The sequence below is a fragment of the Castanea sativa genome, chromosome 1 (genome assembly GCF_040712315.1).
Source record: "Castanea sativa cultivar Marrone di Chiusa Pesio chromosome 1, ASM4071231v1".
Classification (NCBI taxonomy): domain Eukaryota; kingdom Viridiplantae; phylum Streptophyta; class Magnoliopsida; order Fagales; family Fagaceae; genus Castanea; species Castanea sativa.
The window spans coordinates 72,091,398-72,110,090 of NC_134013.1; the positions used below are offsets into that span (position 1 = coordinate 72,091,398).

General features: G+C 34.5%; 1 protein-coding gene and 2 pseudogenes across 1 annotated transcript; all 3 read left to right on the top strand.

Moving 5' to 3' along the window:
- The first annotated feature begins 6,263 nt into the window (after window positions 1-6,263).
- Window positions 6,264-8,898, top strand: LOC142631869 (uncharacterized). The gene is made up of 2 exons (XM_075806198.1): window positions 6,264-8,205; window positions 8,498-8,898. The coding sequence occupies exons 1-2, from the start codon at window positions 6,264-6,266 to the stop codon at window positions 8,896-8,898; spliced, it is 2,343 nt and encodes a 780-aa protein (XP_075662313.1).
- A 1,458-nt stretch (window positions 8,899-10,356) lies between these two features.
- LOC142633747 (putative leucine-rich repeat receptor-like protein kinase At5g63930) lies at window positions 10,357-14,403 on the top strand (annotated as a pseudogene).
- A 163-nt stretch (window positions 14,404-14,566) lies between these two features.
- LOC142633758 (uncharacterized) lies at window positions 14,567-18,186 on the top strand (annotated as a pseudogene).
- Window positions 18,187-18,693: the final 507 nt, after the last annotated feature.

Below are 18,693 nucleotides of genomic sequence, written 5' to 3' on the forward strand. Positions count from 1 at the left end.
GAACTAGCAAAATGGAATATTGTTTGCGGCATTTGTTTTTTTTGGGGTTAGATAACTTGATCTGGTTAATTAATGCAATTATTCAAGTTGATTAATTAGATTCAATTTGCATGCAAATTAGATTTTTAATTATTATTATTATTATTATTTGGATGGGTTTGCTTTACAATACATTAAACTTCGAACAAACCAGAGCCGGAACAATTTTTTGAAGTAATAAAATATGGAATATAAAAGCTTTAAAATAAATCTAAGCTAAAAGTGAAAACAACATAAAACAGAAATTAAAAAAAATAAAAAAGAAGCTACGGAGGCTGACACGAATCCATCTTGTATAGTAACTTGACCGGCGCAAATCAAATTAACTCCATTTTTTTTTACGTACGGTTGCAAAATTGTGAAAGCACAACAAAAGATCCAGCTCCCTTTGATGGTTTTACTTTGATCCGATTTTGAATATATATATATATATATATAAGAGAAAAGTTTTGTGGTTAAAAATCATTTGTGTGTGTGTGATTATTGGCAGAGGGACCCCACGCAGTAGAAAATTAGTAGCTTTGATCGTGAAATGATGGCAGTCATGGCACCGTGAATAATCGGTAAATATTTTAGAGAGAAAATATTTATTTGAGAGTGATAGAATCTTGACTTGAAGATAATATGAGCGAACCCATTCTTGGGGCTATGTGAGTTTGGTCCTCATTATATTTGCACGGATGTTTCCACTAATAAATTTTCTAGGCAGAAAAATCAAAGGACCATGACTTCTAGAAGCAAGTAGCAACTGAAGTTTTTGCTATATGAAAGCACCAATTAATCCACTCGGTCACTTATCAGATTTTTAGTTCTCAGCCGATTTTTAATTTTCAATTACCCTCTGATGTAAAAATAAAAATAAAAATACAAATACATAAAAACTTGACAATGACCGATAAACCCATGTTAAAAAAATCTTAACAGTGATCAAGCTAAATTTGAAATACATAAATTAAAACTAATAACAATTTACCATTTGAAATTTGTTTTGAAAATGTTGTAGATATAATATTTTTTTTAAGATAAGTATCATGTGCACATAATATTATTGTATCTATTATATTTAACTTGCATTAAGAGCAAAAGCATTACACATGCAATATCTTACATGCATCATGATTGCATCCCAATACTTGTTCATCGAGGTATAAGGGGCAGCAATTTTTATTGAACTCTGAGGAGGCATTTGTCTCTCATTTTGGTAAAGTTAGACTTCTTGATCTGACTCCTTCAATCAAACTTTAGTTGCTGGGACTTGTGGTTATATTGCTGCCGGTGAATTGTTTTTTTCATTCTATATCTTATATCTCTCCATTCTCCAACATATTATTTTAAAAAGTTAGCTATATGGGGCATTCCGTATAATAATGCTAGATTGGTTACCTTCTTGTCTGTTGTTATGAACTGAATCATCATGCATGGTAGCAAGCAATCACTTCGTATAATTACAGTATGAGAACCTATTTTTAGAAATTAGAGATGGTTTTTTGAGAACTCAGATTAAAAAGGATTTTGACTAAATTATTACAGTATTAGAGAGGTGTGAAATCCTTAAGAGTCAAAGATAAGGAATGGAAGAATCACACGTTAAATATAATGCCACATTAGCTGAAAACAATGTGGTTTTAAATAAATCAATTGAATGTTGGAATTATGGTTTATGGAGTCGCCATCGATCATTTATAACATTAATTAAATCTTTGGTAGTATTTCCAACAATTTTGATCATATGATTTTCGACATCTCTCTCAATCAATTCAATCTTGATCAAACACACCTTGCCCCAATCCTGGGTTAGCTATTATAAACTTCAAGTCAAAAATTAACATTTTTGTATTATTCCCCACTTATTACAAACCACAGTTCAATTTCAATAGGAAAGAACCAACTTACACTACAAAAAATAAGCTTATTTGCGATGGTCAAAGTTTGTTGCAAAAGTACAAAAAGCTGTCGCAAATTCATATTACCGACGGCAAAAAGCCGTCGATGTCCGTCGGCAAAAGCCTCGTTGATAATACTATATTGCCGACAAGGCCGTCACTAACAATTATTTTCGACAGTAAAACTCCGTCGTAAGTACTTAATAATTGCCGTCGCAAATTCAACTTCATATGAGGAAGTTTGGACGACCAAATAGAGTTTGCGACAAACTAAGGCTATCGTTAATGTATTTTTTTTCGACAACTAAAAGTCATCATAAATACTTGCCTTGTCGTTAAAAATAGAACTTCAAACGAGGAAGTTGGTCGACCAAATACCTTTTGTGACCAACAATGACCGTCGTTAATGTATTTTTTCGACGACTAAAAGCCATCATAAATACCTAGTTTTCATCGAAAATATAACATCAATGCAAACAATTACTTTTTTTTTTTTGATGAACTTTAGCCATTATTAAAAACCATTTATCTTGTCACTCATACATTATTTGCAAAAAAATAGCTTTGTCGAAAAAAAAATTATGATATTTTTATTTTATTTGATAATATAAAATATTTTCTGTATATGGAATAATTAATATATATAAATTACAAACACAAATCCATAATTGTTCATAAAAGTTTCTCCATTCAAATAACAAACACAAATCCATAATTGTTCAAAACTAATAAGTGCATCAAAAATGAAAATATTAAAAGGTCTACAAAATAGCATATTGTTCAATAATACAAGAAGGCTATATAATATCCTTTACTAAACTTGAAAGCATAAATATTGGAAGATCAATTATCATCTAAGTTAGTGCCGTCCTCCATCTAAGAGTCATCTTCCTCCTAATAGTCATCTTCCTCCTAATAGTCATCTTTGTGTCATTATTTACATTGTGATCTCCTCCTCTAGCATTGGTCTGCAATATTTTAAATTAAACTGAATAAATATATAAGAACATTGTAGTGCTCCAGTTAATGAGAATTTAAAAGAATACATCTGTCACCAATAACCATATTAATAGTACATCTCCATCTCCCTTAACAATATATCCATCACCACAACAAGTCACATGAAATCACAAATGTACCAACAATCACAAATGTACCAACAATAGCAATTAATTGAAAATTATAATGAGCAAATTCATCACTTATTTCGACAACTTAAATAAAATAGCAAAAAAAATTTAATATTGATTATTCTGAGATTATATATATATATATATATATATCTCTCTCTCTCTCTCTCTCTCTCTCTCTCTCTCTCTCTCTCTCTCTCTCTCTCTCTCTCTCTCTCTCTCTCTCTCTCTCTCTCTCTCTCTCTCTCTCTCTCTCTCTCTCTGTGTAGTAGTTTCTTGCATATAATTAAAGCCCATCGATTTCAAAACATTTTTTATAATAAAAGCTATCACCTCTTTTAATTGACTGATTATTCCTATCAAACACACCTTGCCCCAATCCTGGGTTAGCTATTATAAACTTCAAGTCAAAAATTAACATTTTTGTATTATTCCCCACTTATTACAAACCACAGTTCAATTTCAATAGGAAAGAACCAACTTATTCCACACGTAATTTCCAATAATCACAAAAAATGCAAGAACGAAGGCCAGCATGAATCCAGCCAGTAAAAAAATCCAGCTCCCCTTGATGGTTCTACCTTGATCTGTGGTTGAATGTGTGTGTATATAACTATATATATATATATATATATATATATATAAAGCAAAATGTTCTGGTAAACCTTGGGTTAACCATCCTCTTTTTTTTCTTTTTTTTTTAAAGGTTCTTTTGATTAATAATTCAGAAGCCTGTACTGAGTCTACTGACTGCCTGATTGACTGGATTGAGGGTGTGTTTGGATACCACTTATTTGCTAAAAACTAAAAACTTATTGCTAAAAACACTATAGTAAAATATTTTTTAAACAACCAAAATACTATTCACGCATTTTGTGCAACTTGGCTAGTCCATGAATAGTGCCATAGGACCAGCCAAACGCAAATGCAAATGCTGAAGAAGTAGTACACAAACGCACACTCAATTTATGCAAAGGGACCTATGCAATAGAAAAGTGGCTGCTTTAATGATAAAATCCAAAAATCACACATGAGGTAGATGAAAGAGAATTTTTGAACAACTAACAAAAATATTTAGTTTGTCACAAAACTAGTTTTTAACTTTTTATGGATTAATTATTTAAATCAAAAGTATCAAAACTAAATTGAAAAAATTATAGAATACACCAAATGTACCATAAATTTATATTCTATCCTCTCACATAACTTGTGAATTGTAGATCTCTCAATTTATGTGAGAGGTGAGAATACAAATTTATGATACTCCTGTAGTATTATATAATTAACCACCCAATTAACACCTACCTTAGTGCAATTATTTCATGCATCTTCCAAGTAATTCCTTTTTGTTTTTCAACAGTAGGTTAAAAAATTGTGAAAACACGATAAAAGATCCAGCTCCCTTTGACGGTTTTACTTTGATCCGTGTTTGAATAGATAGAATGATATATCATGTATTTATATGATATATATAGAGAGAGCAAAATTTTATGGTAAACCTTGGTTAAAATCCTTTTTGTGTTTTTTTTTTTTTGAATAATAATTCAGAAGCCCGTATTGACTGGAGTCAATCTATGCAAAGGGACCCATGCAATAGAAAATTAGCTGCTTTGATCTGGGAAATGATGGCAGTGGCACTATGATTAATCCAAAATCTTTCATAGAAAAATTTATTTGACAGTAACAGGATCCTGACTTGAAGTTAATAAGAGCTAACCCATGATTGGGAGTAGATGAGTTTCGTCCTCATTGCATTTGCATGGGTGGTTCCCCTTCTTTGACAAGTCGCCAGTAATAAATTGTGTATGACTTCTAGCTGAAAGTAGCAACTGAAGTGATGGGATAGACGAAATCAACTACGGACGAGTTCAATGCGATAGACGAGACCGCTCTTTGAGACGAGCCTAAGCAAGTATTCACATCACCAACAAGGATATCAGGATCATTCAATGTCACCAATAATGCCCCAGACAGTTACAAAACCAGTTGGACAGATCGTTGAGGGCATATTAAAACCCCATTACTTAACAAGAAGCGTTACCAAAAAAGGCATTAACACCACAATATCAACCACAACGGCTAAAATCCAGAGCAACATATATAGAGCCCTCGCATTGCCAACACAAGGTACAGAGACAATTACAAGATATACAAAATTATTCTTACATACTGTTATAAACTCTCATATACTGATTTTGGCATTGGAGGCGTTGTGGCAAGCACCACATCGGTAACTGTTTTAGGGAATTGCTACTTCCATTGTAACGCAAGCGAACATCCGGCTCCATCTAGATGAACTCACTACAACTAACAAACTTGTGCTTCATCATGAAGTTTTTGCTATCTCAAAGCACCAATTAACTACTCGGTCACTAATCAGATTTTTAACTCTCAAGCGAATTTTAATTTTCAATTATCCTATAATGTATAAAAATAAATATACATAAAAACTTGACAATGACCTATGGCTTAGGAATGCACGAACATCGACACAAGTATGGGTACGGGCACAATACGGCAACACGAGCAATTTTTAAAAAATTATAACATGATACGAAAAATAAGATATCGTTATGACACGAATACAAAACGGATATGACACATGTACAACACCCCAAATAAAATGTCTGTGCATCCTAGCCAATGGCTATGATCCCATACTAAAAAAATTCCTAACATTAATGACCAAGTTTAACTAGGCCTAATCTCCTATAACTATAAAAATGCTAAAATGGAGGCTAACATGAATCCAACCCATGCATAGAGGAATATAGAACTTAAAAGGCTTCTTTCAGTGGAATTTGTTTTTGTTTTAGATTATATGCAGGCACTTACCCATACCATGTGAGTTCGTCCCTGACGTGAAATTTACATGCCTTTCCCATATTCCAATATTAGTATTTGGTTGGGTCGCAATTATAAGATTAAAGCACCGTGTGGACCTATGGTAAAAGTTACAAAGTCAAGACTAGGAAATGCAAGCTTCTCAGAAAGTCCGTTAGATACATTAATTCAATCACATCACAATGTGGAAATATAGTTGTACTATGATAATGAAGAAATTTCCGGGAAGAATACATGGAATCCAGTGGTTTGATTACGAGTATCTTTTCTGCACTTCAATATGATTCACGTTGGTATTCTTTGGAAGTCAAAAAAAATGAAGATACCCACTATTCACTCTCTGGCTGTGTCTATAGTGTCTTGAGCCATGGATATAAAAATCGACCGTTTGCCATTACATTTACACTCATCAATCATACACTTCAACATGGCTTCCAAAGTTTCCATTTCCGTTCTGGTAGTATCATGGGTCCTTTGTGTCTTCAAGCATTCCACAAATATGTTTATTGCAGCAGCCTCGGTGGCAGCATCTGAATCATCACTAGAGGCGAAGGCTCTGCGGGAGAGTGGGTGGTGGAGTCATCAGTCCAACGAAACGTTCTTAAATCATTGCGAGTGGAAGGGAATTACATGCAATGATGACGGAAGCGTCACAGAGATTGACATGGATGGGGTCTATCTGGGAGATAATATTATTAGGAAATTCAACTTCTCTTCCTTCCCAAATTTAGACCTTCTCGATCTTTCGAATACTGGACTTCGTGGGAGCATCCCTCAACAGATAGGTACTCTTTCAAAACTCACCTTCCTAGATCTTTCCAGTAATAATCTTACAGGTCACTTCCCTCTTTTTCTCACGAACCTCACTCAATTAGAATCTTTGGTCATTTACCAAAATCTAATCAGTGGGCCCATCCCCGAAGAATTGGGAAATTTAAAAAATCTTCAAAGTTTATCTCTGCCTTCTAACAAACTCACAGGATCAATTCCTTCAGCTCTGGGCCTTTTAACCAATCTCACGTATTTGGTTTTGTATTCTAATAATATCACTGGTTCCATCCCCGACAAGTTGGGAAATTTAAAAAATCTTCAATATTTATTTCTGAGTTATAACAAACTCACAGGACTAATTGCTTCAGCTCTACGCATTTTCACCGATCTCCACAATATGGAACGTTTGTATCTTAATTCGAACCAATTCAACGGCCCCATTCCCATAGAAATAGGCAACATGAAGAGTCTTACATACTTGAACCTCAGCAATAACAACATCGTTGGTGAAATCCCCATAGAATTAGCTAACTGCTCTTCACTAGCCAACTTGTCTTTAAGTCACAATTACTTAAATGGAAGCATTCCCTCTCAATTCAGTGACCTTTATTCTTTACGTTTTATTGACCTCAGCTACAATAATCTCACAGGCAACATTCCCCTTTATCTTGTTGACTTGAAATTTAACCTGTCATACAATTCTTTGGAGGGTCAAATCTCAAATATTTTCCAAAATCATAGTTTCGATGCATTTATCGGCAATAAGGATTTATGTGGTAACTTCACAGGTTTCTCTCCTTGCCTTTCATCTTCCCAAATCATGAGCAAAATAAAAATGTCACTTCCCCCCGCAATTTTCATTGTGCTTTTTCTTCTTTGGTGTTTTTTCTACTCTCGAAGTTGGGTTATAGGGAAAACACAATCCAATCCAAGCAGGACAAAAAATGGGGACTTGTTCTCAATATGGAATTTTGATGGAAAAATTGCATACGAAGATATCATTGAAGCAACAAAAGACTTTGACATTAGATATTGCATTGGAACAGGTGGTTATGGTAGTGTTTACAAAGCACAATTGCCTAGTGGTAAAGTTGTTGCCCTAAAAAAACTTCATCGCTTAGAGGCTGAGGACCCAAGTTTTGACAAGAGTTTCAAGAACGAAGTACAAATGCTAACGGAAATTCGGCATCGAAACATTGTGAAACTTCATGGTTATTGCTTGCATAAACGATGCATGTTTTTGGTTTATCAATACATGGAAAGGGGAAGCTTATTTTGTATCCTGAGCGACGATGTTGAAGTATTGGAATTAGATTGGCCTAAGAGGATGAACATTATCAAAAGCATAGCACATGCCTTATCTTACATGCATCATGAATGCATCCCAGTAATTATTCATCGTGATATATCAAGCAACAATATTTTATTAAACTCTGAACTAGAGGCTTTTGTCTCCGACTTTGGCACGGCTAGACTTCTTGATCCTGATTCCTCCAACCAAACTTTAGTTGTTGGGACCTATGGTTATATTGCCCCAGGTGAGTTTTTGCATAATTATTATAACTATATCCTATCCCTTTAACACCTATTATTTTAAAAGGTTAGCCATGTGGGAATTTTTATAACTATATCATGATTCCTCCAACCAAACGTTTACCTTATTGTTTGTTATATGAATTGAATCATGTAGGGTGCTAGCAATCATTTTCACTATGGAATTTTTATCCAATAACTACTTTTGACCAACCTTTTCAAGTAGAAAATTAAAAAAATATATATAGGATAAATATATTACATTTTTAAATAGCTTCCATTTATTTTCCTATGCAGAACTGGCGTATACCATGATAGTGACTGAAAAATGTGATGTTTACAGTTTTGGAATGGTGGCACTAGAAATATTAATGGGAAAACACCCAGGAGAACTCTTGACTTCATTATCAACGTTATCTTCTCAAAATTTGATGTTAAAAGAAATATTAGATCAACGTTTGCCACCACCAAATCGTTCAATTGCACAAGATATTTTCTTTGCTGCTTCTGTAGCCTTTGCATGCTTACGCACCAAACCAAAGTCCCGACCTACGATGAAATGGGTGTCCCAAGAATGTCTTTCAGGTAAGAAACCACTAGCCATCCCCTTGCATGCAATTTCGCTATGGCAGTTAAGGAATCAAGAAACATATATGATGGGAGAGAGTGAAACTCAATCACGTAGTGCTTGTTGTTAGGTTGTGTATCATATGGTTTGATGAACTTGTGAGAAAAGAAATTGTTGTGTATGAATGATTTTCTTTTTCTTTTTTTTGTTGTAAGAAAAGAATATTCTATTAGAATGATGTAATTCTGTAAGGTTTATATATCTATTTTCTTTATGATTTGTGGCCTGTATTTTGCATCGTGAAATATTGGTGTCTTATCAAAGAAGGAACTATTAGGGCGGACCATTGACACTCCTAGTTCCTTGAAAGTTTTAATTATAATATTTTCTTATATATACATATATATATATATATATATATATTAAACAAATATTAAAATCATAATATTTTTTGTTCGTATTTAAATCAGATGGGACCCACACATGATTTTGTCGTGCTACTAGTTTTACGGTTACAAACAATAACAGAGCTTTTCATTGTCAAGGGCGAACCCATATTTGGGCTAAGTTGTGGAAAAATGATATGGTGTAATAGGACCACCCCTATTTGAGAGAACCATTTGTCTTGCTAGGTTCATTAAAAGTTTAATCCTTCAATAGTTCTCTTTAAGAGTGGTTTTTTATGGAGTCTCACAAAAAATTCATATATAGATAACTTTTCTCAATTGTAATTCTTTAGGCTATTTTGTGTTTTCTTATAATCTCTTTTTAATAAAATTATTTTTACCAATCAAAAAAAAAAATTAGTATATTTGACCATGTTAGTTTCCTTTTGGAGTTTAAAAAAGCAAGAAGTGTCTCAAATTAAACAAAAGATGTGTTTAGGAACTAGAAAATTGAATGACATTTTTTAATGCAGTGGTCCGTTAAAATATTGACTAAAAGTACATTTTGATTTTTTATTACCAAAATGTTCAATATGAATATCTTTCCGCAAGAATGAATGCTTCAAGCACACTTGAGTTGTAAAAATGCCAACCACTGAAAAATACTTATTTACTAAAACAAAACCGTGGATAAGGTGACCCTTAAATACCACATTAGCTCAAAATGATGTTATTTTAAATAAATCAATTGAATCCTGGAATTGCAGTTTATGGAGTCACCATATTTAACTTCAATTAAATATTCCATAGTGTTTCCACGAATCTTCGTCATATGATTTTTGACATTCTCCACAAAATTTTTTCTAAGGAGCTAGTAAACAAGTTGAAAAAGATCCTACCACATATCATCACCAAGCACCAAAGTGCATTTACAAAGGATCGGCTTATATCACTTCAATTAAATATTCCATTGTATTTCCACCAATCTTTGTCATATGATTTTTGACATTCTCCACAAAAATTTTTCTAAGGAGCTAGTAAACAAGTTAAGAAAGATCCTACCACATATCATCACCAAGCACCAAAGCGCATTTACAAAAGATCGGCTTATATCAGAAAATATTCTAATAGCCTTTGAGTCTCTTCATTATATGCAAAACCATAATTCTGTTAAGGATAGTTTCATGACTCTCAAGCTAGACATGAGTAAGGATTATGACCGGGTGGAGTGGTCATTCCTTGAAACTATTATGAGGAAATTGGGGTTTAATAAGAACTGGATCACTCTCATGATGCCTTATGTCTCCATTGTCTCGTACTCAATTCTCATTCACGGTGCACCTACTGGATTCATAAGGCTAACAAGGGGCAAAAGGCAAGGCGATCCCCTCTCATCATTCATATTTCTCTTATGTAGTAAAGGGCTTCATGGCTTACTCACCCAATCGGCCTTGAGAGGAGACATTCATGGCTTTTCCCTTAGAAGGATAAGCCCTTCACCATGGACACAACAGAATTGTTGGGAGTCGCCACCTAGTTTTTGCAATGGTCTTGGAACTATATATATAGCGTTCTCTCGAGGAAGGACCATTAATCTTATAACCAGAGATATGAGTTTGGAGTTAAGGTACTATCTTGGGAAGATGTTAAGCACCCAAAACCACCCATCCCTAAGGTTGGCTTCCTCTCATTGTGTCTTATGTCTTAACCCTATTAAAGGCACACTCAATATTGGTATTCTGAACTCATACATAAACTAACATACATCTAAGCACTCAACATGGCATCAATCATACCAAAAAAACCTAATCATACATCTATCATGGCAATCAACCAAAGCCTAACATTCATCTAGCATGACATATCCCCACCCAAACATAACATACATGTCGTATCAACCTAGCATCCATCTATAGCATGGCATCGCATATCAACCTAACATTCATCTAATCATGCATATCATCACATCACAAACCCTAGCATACATCTAATCATGGCATCTCCTAACATATTACATCTTCCAAGGTAGAAAGATAGGCACGGCAAACAAACATAAATCATCACATGTATTCCAAACTTTTAGACATGAAATCAAACATCAAACAAACATATTACATCATTAAAATGCATGTTCATACCAATGCATGACTTACCTCACTTACCTTGCAACAACTCAACACCTATAGCATAAATGCATGAACATGTGAATGCATGTTCTTGGCATCAAAGTAAGGAAATGGGAAATAAACCCTAATTCTAACATGTGAAAGACAAGCAAACAATTAAACATGAGAAACAGAAGCTTAAGACAACAAATAGATGAAAAATGATCTAAAACAGAAGCGTTACATATGAAAACAAAAGCAAAATCAGAAAAATTAAGGTTAGGATTTTTGGGCAGGATCACGTGCACGCATGAACAAGCCTGCGTGCGCATAATCAAGTCTGCATGCGCGGGCAATATTATGTGCACGTGGAATCCCACCCAAAAACCCTAACAACACAGCAAACAGAGCTAGGTTTCAAAACACTAAATCTAACATCTGAACCTTCTTTTAAGACATAAAACTATATAAACCTAAGCTATATAAACATATTAAAGCATATAATGATAAAGAAACTAAAACAAACAGAAAGATTAAAGTGCAAAAAGAAAAGAAAAGAAAAGAAAGTTTAGACTAATACCTCAAACAAAAAGCTCTTCAAGCTTGATTTTTGATAGTTCCCCTTAGTCAAATCTATTCACAATTAAAAACAAGAGTGATTAATTATATTAAACTCAAAGATCAAGGCCAGAAAATGCCCCAATCAAAAGAAAATTGACTTGAGGATATTTTGTGAAAAACTCCCTCTTTGATTCACTATTTCTAGTGAATCTATTCACAATTAAGTGCAATGATGAAGGCAGCGTCACAGAAATTAAAATGGGTGGGGTCAATCTCGGAGATGAGTTCAGGAAATTCAACTTCTCTTCCTTCCTAAATTTAATCCATCTTGAACTTAATTGAACTGGACTCTGAGGAAGCATCCCACCAGGGATAGGTACTCTTTCAAAACTCACCCACCTTGATCTGTCCTAGAATAATCTTACAGGTGACTTGCCTTTTTCACTTACAAACCTCACCCATTTAGTCTTTCTTGAAATTTTTGATAATCTAGTCACTGGTTTCATCCCCAAAGAATTAGGAAATTTAAAGAATCTTCGTTCGTTACGTCTTGCTAGAAACAAATTCTCTGGACCAATCCCTTCATCTTTGAGTCACCTAACCAAATGGTCTATTTGTCTCTTGGTTCAAACCAAATCAACGGTTCAATTTTGTCAAAAATAGGTAACATGAAGAATTTGGAGCACTTGTTCCTCTATAGGAACAAGCTAATTGGTTCAATCCCTTCGTCTCTAAGTTATCTAACCAAATTGGTCTCTTTATCTCTTGGTTCAAACCAAATTAATGGTTCCATTCTGCCAAAAATAGGCATCATGAAGAATTTGAATTACTTATCCCTCTCTGATAACAAGCTCACTGGGCCAATCCCTTCCTCTCTGTGTCATCTAAACAAATTGGTCTCTTTGTCTCTTGATTCAAACCAAATTAGTGGTTCTATTTTGTCTGAAATAGGCCATTTAACTAAGATGGAAACTTTGAACCTTAGTTGGAATCAAATCAATGGGTCCATCTCCGTAGAAATAGCTAATTGCTCTTCATTGGATACATTGTCTTTAAGCCACAACTACTTAACCAGAACCATTCCCTCTCAAATTCAAGACATTTATTCACTACATTTAATTGACCTCAGCTAAAATAATTTCACAGGCAACATTCCCCCCTATCTTGTTAACATAAAATTTAACTTGTCATACAATTCCTTGAAAGGTTGCATACCAGATAATTTCCAAAATTATAGTTTCTACACATTCATTGGCGACAAGAATTTATGTGGTAACATCAAAGGTGCCCCTCCTTGCCTTCCATCTTCCTAAACCATGTTCCAAATAAAAATTTTGGTTCCCCTTACTATTTTCATTGTGATTTTACTTTTCGGATATTTTTTTCACTCTCAAAATCGAGTTTCGAAAACACAATCTGAGTCAAGGGTAACAAAAAATTGGAACTTGTTCTCAATATGGACTAATGATGGGAAAATTGCATATGAAGACATCATGAGAGTCACAGAGGACTTTGACATTAGATATTGTATTGGAACAGGAGATTATGGTAGTGTCTACAAAGCACATTTACCTAGCGGCAAAATAGTTGTGCTGCAAAAACTTCATCGCCTAGAGGCCGAAGACCTAACTTTTGACAAGAGTTTCAAGAATGAGGTCAAAATGTTAACAGAAATCCGACATTGAAACATTGTTAAACTCCATGGCTATTGTTTGCATAAATGATGCATGTTTTTGGTCTATGAGTACATGGAAAGGGGAAGCCTATTTTATGTCTTACGGAACGATACTGAGGCTATGGAATTGGATTGGACAAAAAGGGTGAACATCATCAAAGGCATAGCACATGGCATATCATACATGCATCATGAATGCATCCCAGTAATTGTTCATCGAGATATAACCAGTAATAATATTCTATTGAACATTAAGTTCCAAACCCAAGTTGTTGGAACCTATGGTTATATTTGTTGGAACCTATGGTTATATTACACCAGGTGAATTATGGTTATATTTTTTCCCTTTCTTTCCTATTATGTTTGAAGGTTAGTCATGTGGGCCTTCCAAATGATCATGCTAGTTTACCTTACTGTTTGTTACCTAAATTGAATCATGCAGGGTATCAAGTAATCTCCTTCTATGGAATTTTTATGTAATGACAACATTTGACCAATCTCTTCATGAAGACAATATATAAAAATAAAAATTCAAAAAGGAAACAAAGGAGAAAGATATTACATTTGTTTTAATAGATTTCATTACTTTTTTTTTTTCTTTTTTCTTTTTTCTATGCAGTATTAGCGTATTCTATGGTGGTGACTGAAAAATTTGATGTCTATAGTTTCAGAGTAGTAGCACTAGAAATAATAATGGGAAGACATCCAGGAGATCTCTTGACTTCATTATCATCACCATCTTTCAAAATTTTATGTTGAATGAAATATTAGACCAACGCTTGCCACCTCCAAATCACCTAGTTGCACAAGATATTTTTATTGTTGTAACTACAGCATTGGCATGCTTACGCACCACATCAAAGTCTCAGCCTACAATGAAATGTGTCCCAAGAATTTCTTTCTCATAAGAAACCAATACCAACCCATTACATGCAGTTTCACTGTGGCAGTTGAAGAACTAAGAAACTTATATGATTGGAGAGTGAAATTCAATCATGAAGCACTTGTATTAGGTTGAGTATCATATTGTTTAATGAATTTATGTGAATAAATATGTGTACGACAATAACAATGACATATGAATCATGTAATTTCTGTCAGGTTTATTGTTTTATTTATGATTTGTAGCCTATATTTTGCATCATAAAATATAAATCCGTACCACTTTTCCAATACCACACATCTATAGTCCTAAATTCCTAATAGGTATTATGGAGATTGCAAAGGCTTATCCACATGCTTGACCGCAAGAAAGATTGGTACTGTGTTTTCCTCGTTATAGAATCCATATTAGTAAAGGAAAATTTAATAAGCAAATAATTAATAAGATAGAAATGAATACAAAAGACCTTAACTCTTATAAAGTCTTCTTGGGCCAAGATCAAAAGCATGAAGTCCTAAGTTTAAACCTAACAAAATGACTTGCTGACATTAGAACAAGTATATTGTAATTGAAAATAAAAAATCAAAAGAGATATTTTACATTTGTTAGTCTTGAGTAGTGACACTAACAAATAAAGAGTATTAATGCATTCTTTGACACGGTTCAGTCTTTGCTATACTAGTCGTGCCACTATGACAATGATAGGTCCTTCAACCATGCAATACTTGTTTTATGGTTAAGACTAACGACACAAGTTTTCATAGTCAAGAGCTAATAAACCAAACTATGGACCAAATGATTTAGCCCCTCAATGAATTTGCATGGATGGTTCCGCTTACAAGTCGTGCATAACCAACTTTTCTCGACAGATACAAGATAGGACATGGAATTACAAAGTAGAAAGTAGAAACCAAAATATTTCTATACAGAACATAAGACCAGTAACTAATGTACCCTGCCTATCACTTTCACTAGGTTCCTTTTTAAGTTCTTTGGCAAAATCAGCCTACAATTAACCAGCTGCAGATTAATTCATTAGCTATACCTAATCATGGCACCCTTCCTATTGATCTCTAAACCAATAGTAGTATGTGTTATTTTCGCTCTTTCCTTTTCTTCTATAGATAGTGAGAGCAAGTGACTCATCATCATCGCTTGAACATGAAGTAGAGGCTCTGCTGGAGAGTGCTTGGTGGCGCTGGTGGAGTTCCAATAGAAACAATACCTCAAGTCATTGTAAGTGGCCTGGTATAGCTTGAAACAAAGCTGGAGGTGTGATAGAGATTAAACCACCTCGTAACTTCATGGTGGGTGACAAATTTGGGAAACTCAACTTCTCTTCTTTCCCAAACCTTGTTCGGCTTGATCTTAGTGGGAACAAACTCCAAGGAAGCATCACTGCTCATTTTGGTGGTCTTTCAAAGCTCATGTACCTCAACCTGTCCTCAAATAGTATGACAGGTGAGCTAACTACTTGGATAGCAAATCTCACCCAATTAGTAGAGCTGGATCTCTCAAATAACCATTTTAAGGGTCCTATCTCCATGCAACTGGGGAATCTAAAGAATCTGGTTGCCATAAACTTAAGTGGTAACATGCTCATAGGTCCAATCCCTTCATCCCTTGTTCATTTGACCAACTTGACATCTCTATGCCTCAGTTTGAACCAAATCAACAGTTCCATCCCTTCAGATGTAGGAAATTTGAAAAAGCTAGTCCGCCTGGATCTTAGTTCTAATTACCTTAATGGTTCAATTCCCTCATCCCTTAATCATTTAACCAGATTAAATTATTTGTCCTTTCATTCAAATTTCATAGAAGGTTTCATAGACCAAGAAATTAGGAATGTAGAACATTTGAGTTGGCTGGACTTGTCTAATAACAAGATGTCTGGTGTCATACCAATTGAACTTACCAAATTGGAGTACTTGAATCTGTCCTCTAACCAACTTTCTGGCCGCATACCTCCTGAAATAGACTTGCTTTCCAATCTTCTACATACCTCTCCCATAACAGGCTTGTTAGACATATCCCAACTCATATTGGGAATTGCAACAATCTAAAGCATTTGTCATTGAACAACAATAGTCTGAATGGAAGCATTCCAGCCCAGGTTGGGAGCCTTTCACTACTTTATATTGACATTAGTCATAATGTCATCAGTGGAAGGATAGCTCACCATCTGGGAGAATTGACATGCCTAGAATTCTTGAATCTCTCCCATAATAATCTCTCTAGTACCATACCTGATTTCCTTAACTCCATGACCCAGATGTCATCCATTGACTTGTCGTATAATAATTTGGAGGGTAAGATTCCGCGCGAGTTTAAAGATAGATACCCACCACAAGCAATCATTGGCAACAAGGGTTTATGCAGTGAAATCAATGGTATGCCTTCTTGCTTGACATCTACAACCACAGATTCGGAAGAAGAACCAGAGAGGGATAGGTTTCACTTCTCCACTGTCATTCTATATCTATTATTCTACCTTTCTATTTTTGGATATCTATATATATATTTCTATCTACGAATGACAATGTTGAATCTGAGAGAACTATAAACAGAAATGGAGATTTACTCTCAATATGGAATTATGATGTAAGAATTGCATATAAAGATATCATTAAAGCAACCGAGGACATCAAATACTATATTGGAAGCGGAGGTTATGGCAGTGTTTACAGAGCACAGTTGCCCAGTGGAAATATTTTTGCCTTGAAGAAACTTCATCAACTAGAAGCAAAGGAGGCAGCTCTCATCAAGAGTTTTGAAACTGAGGTAAAAGTATTATCTGAAATAAGACATCGAAACATTTTGAAGCTTCATGGATTTTGTTTACACAAGCAATCTATGTTTTTGGTTTATGAATACATGGAAAGGGGAAGCTTATATTGTGTCCTAAGCAATGATGATGAAGCTGTTGAGTTGAACTGGACAAAGAGAGTGAACATTGTTAAGAGTGTGGCACATGCTTTATCTTACTTGCATCACAATTTCAACCCACCAATTGTTCACCAGGACATATCAAGCAGCAACATTCTATTGAATTTGGAATTTAAGGCATTTGTCTCTGACTTTGGTACAGCAAGACCTCTGAATCCCAATTCGTCCCATGAAACTATACTTGCAGGCACATATGGATATGTTGCTCTAGGTGAACACTTCAAGCCTTCTTCTACCTCTTCATCACTTTAATATTTCATACTTCTTCCTGGCACTTTTATTGTTTAGACTTGAATAACATGCTAATAAGAAAATATAAATCAAATATGTACTAAGGGCGTTATTTTTATTTTTTATTTTTTTGTTGCAGAATTTGCCTATACTATGGTTGTGACAGAAAAAGGTGATGCCTATAGCTTTGGGGTAGTGGCACTAGAAACAATAATGGGAATGCATCCAGGAGAGCTCCTCTCACCATTATCACCATCTTCATCCAATCAAGATGCATGTAATGCTAAAGGATGTCTTGGATCCACGCCTCTCGCCTCCAACAGATAAACGGGATGTGCAAGATATTGCCCTTGTTGCAACAATAGCATTTGCATGCTTACATTCCAACCCAAAGTCCCGACCTACCATGGAAAGTGTGTCTCGACAAAGCCACATTGGTGAAACCTTTCCATCAAATTTCAATATCACAACTTTGGTAGAAAGAATATATTTGAATGAAGAAAGACCTAATGGATCATGGATATAGTGCCTAGATCGATGTAATATCACTCCTTTCCCAAGTTTTGCAAATTGAACACATCCCACTTAGCCCATAGGGTGAAGTTCAAAAATAAATTGGTAGTTCTTGTAGTCACTAAAAATTATATGAGTGAATAATTAAATATAAAGGGATTCAGTGTAGCTTGATCTTCCACTTAGAATTACTTTGTATGTAGCTTATAACTTTCATCTAAAACTACAACTTGGAAGGTTGACATCCCACTAATTTTCAAGGAATATTATACATTTATACCCATCATATGCACTGATTGCAACGAAGAACTTGGTTTATCTCCTTACTTTCCACCAACTACAACCACACTCCTGCAATAACTAATTTATGAAATTTCATTCCTCAGTTATGCATTTCTTCTCAAAAGCAATGATGAGAACATTCAATTTATGCACAAAAAATAATTTTAAAAAGGGGGTGTAGATGTGTCATCAATGTCTTATGATGGGAGAGTATCATAAAATTACATATTTGAAGCTACAAGGAATTTGACAAAAAAAAAAAAATTGCATTGAAACTAGATGGCAAAATCTAAAGAATATTTGAATAGTTCACCTGAAGCATCATATAAAAGCATCTGCTATT

What these genes read in the sequence shown, in the direction of transcription:
- LOC142631869 (XM_075806198.1), top strand. Translation starts at nt 6,264, where the DNA reads ATGGATATAAAAATCGACCGTTTGCCATTACATTTACACTCATCAATC. An exon ending in CTATGGTTATATTGCCCCAG is followed by an intron (nt 8,206 to 8,497) that starts GTGAGTTTTTGC and finishes TTTCCTATGCAG; the next exon opens with AACTGGCGTATACCATGATA.